General features: G+C 53.8%; 1 protein-coding gene across 1 annotated transcript in view; it reads left to right on the top strand.

Annotated features, from left to right (window-relative positions):
• SQSTM1 (sequestosome 1) overlaps nt 1-6,924 on the top strand; it is a 17,390-nt gene that overhangs the window by 2,562 nt on the left and 7,904 nt on the right. The window contains exons 3-6 of the mRNA XM_011976859.1: nt 1,511-1,606; nt 2,395-2,624; nt 2,719-2,860; nt 3,643-3,723. Of these exons, the coding sequence (XP_011832249.1) occupies nt 1,511-1,606; nt 2,395-2,624; nt 2,719-2,860; nt 3,643-3,723 (549 nt within the window). The remainder of the gene's footprint in view (nt 1-1,510; nt 1,607-2,394; nt 2,625-2,718; nt 2,861-3,642; nt 3,724-6,924) is intronic.

Below are 6,924 nucleotides of genomic sequence, written 5' to 3'. Positions count from 1 at the left end.
CCCCACCCGCCGCGCCGTTGGGGATTTTGGCCAGGACGCGCCGGGGCGAAGTCTGTGGCTCTCCGCGGGAAGTGGGTGGTCAGGCGGGCACTCGGGTTACACTGACATCTTGCTGCGCCAGGTGGTGGGTTCAGATAATGGCCCGGAGGAGCCCGGGGAGCGCCGGCGGAGGGGAGGGAGTGACGCGGGTAAACAAGCGCGGGGGTGCGGGGGACTCGCGAGCGCCGCGACAGCGCCTGGGAGGAGGGCACTGATTCCGGGAGGAGCGCTCCAGGCCAGGTCGAGTACAGAGGTTATCCCACTGGCAAGTGGAGAGAGGGACAAGACGAGAACGTTCTTCAGAAGTGTTGGTGTGGGCACAGGAGCCCAGGAACTGTTTCCTGCTGCGCTGGTGTGACCAGTGGCTGCTGGGGGTGGGGTTAGGGAGGTGGCCAAGGCCGGCCCCTGGGAGCGGGTAGTGCTAGGACCGCCCTCTGGAGTGCTGCCAGCCTGCCAGGCCCTCTCCTGTTCTTAAAAAAAATTGTGATATTGAGCTGTAACTGACATAAGGGTTCACCCATCTAGTGTACAAGTCAGTGGTTTTCACCATTTTCATAGGTTTGTGGACCATATTCAATCTGAGAGCTTTTCATCACCTTATAAACGCCATACGTACCTTTCATCACCCCCCATCCACATGCCCCCAGCAACCACTCACCTCCTTTCTGTATCTATTCCTCTTGCAATCCTGGGCATTTCATGTAAATAGAATCATACAATGGAGTCTTCTTTCACTTAGTGTAGTGTGTTTAATGTTGTGGCACACATCAGTACTTCGGTTTTTTTGGAGGAATAATATTCTGTTGTATGGATGGGCTGTGTTTTACCTGTTCATTAGTTGACAAACATTTGGGCTGTTTGCATCTTTGGGTGCCACACCTGTTCACACAGTGGATGGTGTGGTTTGGTCTGCACGGCTGTGCTTTAAAGCCCTTTGAGCTCACATGTATCTGTCACAGCTGGAGACTACATACAAATACATGATTTTTAGCTTTGTTAGGGAAGGAAGTAGACAGATGCCCTCGGCTCATTTACTCCCAAGCCACTAGAAGTCTAAGGCCTTTGTGGGGCTGGGCCCCTCAGAAGCAGGTCACAGGCAGGGATCTCCCACAGCTGAAGATGGACATGGGCCTGGTCGGATGTGGAATGAGGTGGCACGTTTCTGAAGAGGAAGCTGGCCCGAGTCTAAATAAGTGCAGCAGCCGAAGCTGCTGTTGCCCCTGTGGTCCAGGGCCCTCCACCCGCTGCGTGTGGCTGTGGTCCAGGGCCAGGTTGGAGCACTCACCTTCCAGGAGGTGCCAGAGCAAGGGGGCAGTCTTGCCTCTCACTCCTGCCCTCCGTGGCTCAAGTGGGTGTGCTCCAGTTTATAACCCTGTGAGTGTCCCTTTCATACTGGTCTCAGCCCATTCCAGCAGCTTATGTCCAGCTGAGAACCTCTGGGTGCTCATGTGCTGTCTTTTAAACAATCTAGATGAGGACGGGGACTTGGTTGCCTTTTCCAGTGACGAGGAATTGACAATGGCCATGTCCTACGTGAAGGATGACATCTTCCGAATCTACATTAAAGGTAAGGGGCTGCTCTGGGGGCTGCCTGAAGCCAGCTCAGCGTGTACTCAGTTCCCTGCTGAGTGAAAAACAGGGCTTGATGTTCCACCAATGAAGGGGTCAGTAATTTGAGGGCTGTTTAAGACAGGGACATAGGCCAGGTGTGGTGGCTCACGCCTGTAATCCCAGCACTTTGGGAGGCCGAGGCGGGCAGATCACCTGAGGTCAGGAGTTTAAGACCAGCCTGGCCAACATGGCGAAACCTTGTCTTTACTAAAAATACAAAAATTAGCTGGCTGTGGTGGCGTGTGCTTCTAGTCCCAGCTACTCAAGAGGCTGAGACCAGAATCGCTTAAACCTGGAGAGCAGAGGTTGCCGCGAGCCGAAATCACACGACTGCACTCCAGCCTAGGCGACAGCGTGAGACTCTGTGTCAAAAAAAAAAAAAAGACATACTAAGTGCTGTGCCTGACCTGACCTGAGAAAGAGGAGTCCGTGTTCACCCTAGGTATGGGGTCTGCTGCCGCGGTGCTTGGGTGAAGAGCAAGGCCCAAGCCGTGCAGCCCGGGCTCCTTGCTGCTGCTCTGCTGCCTGGGCCACGGTTCCCAGGTAACAGACACAGGGACTGGGAACCTCCTAGCAGGTTCTTGGTTGCTCTGCGGCCCTCACCTAAGCAGCTGAATTCTGTGTGGACTCCATGCTGGGGAGCAGTTCCAGGGGCCTTGCTGGCAGTGACAGCCCCACAGTGATGATAGAGGGGGAGCACTTTAGGGGGCCGCACCCTAGCAGCTCTCTCTGCCCTTCCTGTAGAGAAAAAAGAGTGCCGGCGGGACCACCGCCCACCGTGTGCTCAGGAGGCGCCCCGCAACATGGTGCACCCCAATGTGATCTGTGATGGCTGCAACGGGCCCGTGGTAGGAACCCGCTACAAGTGCAGCGTCTGTCCAGACTACGACTTGTGTAGCGTCTGTGAGGGAAAGGGCTTGCACCAGGGACACACCAAGCTCGCGTTCCCCAGCCCCTTCGGGCACCTGTCTGAGGTGAGCAGGCCCTCTGGGCAGGCCTGGGGTGGGCTCAGGGTGGCAGGAACCTTGACCCGCTCACTGCCTGCCCCTCTGCTAATTCCTCCCCCAGGGCTTCTCGCACAGCCGCTGGCTCCGGAAGCTGAAACACGGGCACTTCGGGTGGCCAGGATGGGAAATGGGCCCACCAGGAAACTGGAGCCCACGTCCACCTCGTGCAGGGGATGCCCGCCCTGGTCCCACGGCGGAATCAGGTGAGGCTTGCATTGGAACCGGCTTCTGAATGGTGACAGTAGTCAGGCAGCCTGTGCGCAGAGCCCTTGTGCAAAGCCTGTGTGCAAGGCAAGAATTCAGGATACCTCCCCACCTTCCTGGTGTCCTACAGTCGCACAAGAACCTGCCAAGTGGGGAGTGTTCTCTGCATTTCCCAAACAGGGAAACTGAAGTGTGAGTGCCTGAAGCCACAAATTGACCTGCATAGCCCTTCCCCCTCAGGAGGCTGCCCTGTCCAGGTGCCGTGAGGTGCAGGCAGGGAGGCCCTTCCAGCCCAGGCTTTCTGATGCACTTTGTTCTCTTTTGTGATGGTTGAGTTTCTCAAGTCCTTTTAAACATAGTTGTAAGTTAAAGACTCACCCTTAGCTTTGTAGTCTAGATTTTTGGATTCTGATTTTATTAATGTTACTGTGTCCTGTGAATCACCCCACCCTCTGGGACAAAGATGGGGATGTTTGCTTGACTTTGAGTAAATATTTACTCAAGGATGTGATCAGTATTCACAGTGTACCGAGCCTGAGCCTGTGTGGGGTTGCTGAGCACCAGGGTCGCAGATGAGAGGGAACGGCGCGCGAGAGAGGAGAGGCTCTCGGTGCAGGGCCAGGGGGTGCAGAGTGGGAGGGAGGAGAGGGGGATGCTGAGTGGGCCGCTGGACAAGGCGTCTGAGTTAAAGGTCACCCAGGAACACAGGGACCTTGGCAAGAAGGTGACAGGTATCCAAGGCATTAAAGATGTCTTTATCTTATCTTTGTAAAAATCAAAGCTGCTGGTCCATCGGAGGATCCCAGTGTGAACTTCCTGAAGAACGTGGGGGAGAGCGTGGCAGCCGCCCTTAGCCCTCTGGGTGAGTGCGCCTCCCTGCCCAGCGCTTCCCTAACTCAGCCTGCACTTTGTCACTTTCACCGGGAATACCGCAGAGAAATGGGTAATTGACATGCCCTTGACACTGGTGAGGGTTTGTTGCCTCAAGTCAACCTTTACTAAATCCTGGACCACAGGCAACTCACTCACGGTTGAATTCCGACAGAATTCTCAAGCTTTCTACATGGAGTGAAGTAGAATCAGCATTTGGTTGGGACAGTCCCAGTGAGGCAGGGTCACCAGGGTCTGGCTGTAGGGCTTGCCTGTCACCTCTGACTGGCCTCTTTTGGGTGAACAATAGTCTGCATTTTCCCCTAAGCCAGGCCTTGGGATTTGGACTTTTGAGGACCTGGGTAGTAGCTGAGATGCTATTCATCTTTTCCTTCTTTTAGTTTACAACCCCCAAACCTTTCCAGTGCTTCTAGGCGCTAGGCCTGCATCAGAGCAGGGAGAAGGTGGAGGCAGGTACTCTGGGTGACAGCCAGTTCTGGTGCCTCAGGTTGCACAGTGGGTCTGCTGGGGTGGGCAAACCCCAATGTGTACCCCCAGAGTGGTGCCACCTGACCCCAGGCATGAGCTCAGGCTCTGACACCCCTCCCCGCTGGGCTTTAGAAAGTGCTTGTGTCTGGCTAAGGGTCTGGGGTGGGTGCTGCAGGGTTAGGCACGCGGCAGTGAGAATCAGTGAATGAAGCCAACTTCTAGTTCAAGATGACGGTGGATCCGTGATGGCAGATGGATCGCTGGGACACTTGCATCTCTCTCTAGAAGAGTGAGCTTGTTTTTGCGACTGCAGTGGCAGGCTGTGTCAGCCTGTCCAAAGGTTGTGTTCAGTGTCTGAGAGAATGCTGCCAGGAGGGGCATCCGAACCCTGCCTGCTGCCTCCTGTGGCTACGGGGCATGACTGCCATCTGCTCCAACTCTGCTCATTCCAGGTTTTTTTTTTTTTTTTTGAGATGGAGTCTTGCTCTGTCGCCGAGGCTGGAGTGCAGTGGCGCCATCTCTGCTCACTGCAACCTCCACCTCCTGGGTTCAAGCGATTCCCCTGCTTCAGCCTCCTGGGTAACTGGGATTACAGGTACCCACCACCACGCCCAGCTAATTTTTGTATTTTTTTTGGTAGAGACGGGGTTTCGCCACATTGGCCAGGCTGGTCTTGACTCCTGACCGCGTGATCCACCTGCCTTGGCCTCCCAAAGTGCTGGGATTACAGACGTGAGCCACTGAGCCCAGCCTTGCTCATTCCACTTTGAGGCAGCAGTGACATCTTGCCATTGCTGCTGTACTAAACAGCCCAAACACATATGGCTTCTGTACTAGAGTTTAGAGGCGAAGTCAGAGAATAGGAAAGAAGAATCGCTATTCTGGTTTTTTTTGTTTGTTTGTTTTTTGAGATGGAGTTTTGCCCTTGTAGCCCAGGCTGGAGTGCAATGATGTGATTGATCTCGGCTCACTGCAACCTCCGCCTCCTGGGTTCAAGCGATTCTCCTGCCTCAGCCTCCAGAGTAGCTGGGATTACAGGTGCCCGCCACCACGCCGGGCTGATTTTTGTATTTTTAGTAGAGACGGGGTTTCACCGTGTTAGCCAGGATGGTCTCGATCTCCTGACCTCGTGATCCGCCCGTCTCGGCCTCCCAAAGTGCTGGGATTACAGGCGTGAGCCCCCGCGCCCGGCCAGACCTTACCTTTTTTGATTGTGGTAAGTGGGTGTGGGTGGGGCCTGGGATCTGTCTGGGAGGCTGCCCAGGTGCTTGGGGTCACACTGTCTCAAGACCCACCTGTGCTGGTGCAGCATCTGAGAACTGAACTGGACGCCCCACTTGGCACAGACAGGAATCATCTTGCAAGTGCTCAGATGTCTTTGAGCACTAAAAGCTAAAGGCTTAAAGTGGGTAGAATTGCTTTCTCCTAACCAGGGAGGAACCTGCGGCTCTACAAACAAGGAAGATTTTAGTAAAATAGACTGAGAGGTTTCAGCTGAGGAGAGCCAGTCGCAGAGTGGCTTAGACTGTTACAAAAGTTAGGGCTAGTTTCTTTCCTTTCTTTATGAAGAACTATAAGCCGCATGACTCAGGTTAACTGCCTAGAAGGGACTGTTCCCAGAGCAGGGCCCAAAGGGGAACGAGTCAACAGCCGCCTCCCAGTGGCAGTGTGTGTGGGGTAAGCGGCGGCTTTCATGTGAAGTGCCAAGGCCTTTTGGTGGGGCGGTGAGAACCCGCTGAGGGAGCCACCACTGAGACCCAGGCTACTCCTGGCTGGGAGGCTGCAGGCCCCGAGATGCATTGACATGGAGCCACAGGGCCCCTCCTGGCCACGATATCTTTGCTAAACACACCCACACGCAGAGGCTTTATGGGGCAGCAGGGCACGAAGCATCGTCCACTTTTTTTTTTTTTTTTTAAAGTGAAAGCAAGTTTCTTAGGAAAGTACAGGAATACAAGAATGGCTACTCCATAGGCAGAGTCTTCTTATAAGCCCTGAAATCTCAGACTTTCATCATCAAGTTGGAGAAATCCTAATTCTGTAATTTCTCTGATCTGTTTACAGACAAGTCTCATTACTCACCCATTTAAAAAGCATGTGGGTGTTGATTGTACTGTTCTTTCAACTTTTCTGTTTGTTTCAACCTTTTTTCTTTTCTTTTTTTTTTTTTTTTTTGAGACAGACTTTTGCTCTTGTTGCCTAGGCTGGAGTGCAGTGGTGCAATCTTGGCTCATTGCAACGTCCGCCTCTGGGTTCAAGCGATTCTCATGCCTCAGCCTCCAGAGTAGCTGGGATTACAGGTGCCCGCCACCACGCCGGGCTGATTTTTGTATTTTTAGTAGAGACGGGGTGTCACTATGTTGGGCAGGCTGGTCTCGAACTCCTGACCTCGTGATCCACCCGCCTCGGCCTCTCAAAGTGCTGGGATTACCGGTGTGAGCCACCGTGCCCAACCTAGAATCAGTATTCTTAATGCCTTCGAAGGAGGGTAGAACAGTGGAGCACTGAGATCATGACTGAGAGACAGGCTGTGCCTCAATCCTGCAACTCACTCTGGGCATAGTAAAGGTCTGAGAAATTGCAGGTGAATTTGGAGGTACGAACAAGAGTCCTTCACTCAAAGAACAAAGGAGACATCCTGGGAAGTCACAGAAGCAAGTGTAGGTTCAGGTGGAGACTTTGAGAGTGCAGATCCCCAGACCTT

This window comes from Mandrillus leucophaeus, unplaced genomic scaffold, assembly GCF_000951045.1.
Source record: "Mandrillus leucophaeus isolate KB7577 unplaced genomic scaffold, Mleu.le_1.0 Scaffold170, whole genome shotgun sequence".
Taxonomy (NCBI): domain Eukaryota; kingdom Metazoa; phylum Chordata; class Mammalia; order Primates; family Cercopithecidae; genus Mandrillus; species Mandrillus leucophaeus.
This window is presented reverse-complemented; position numbering and strand designations above follow the sequence as displayed.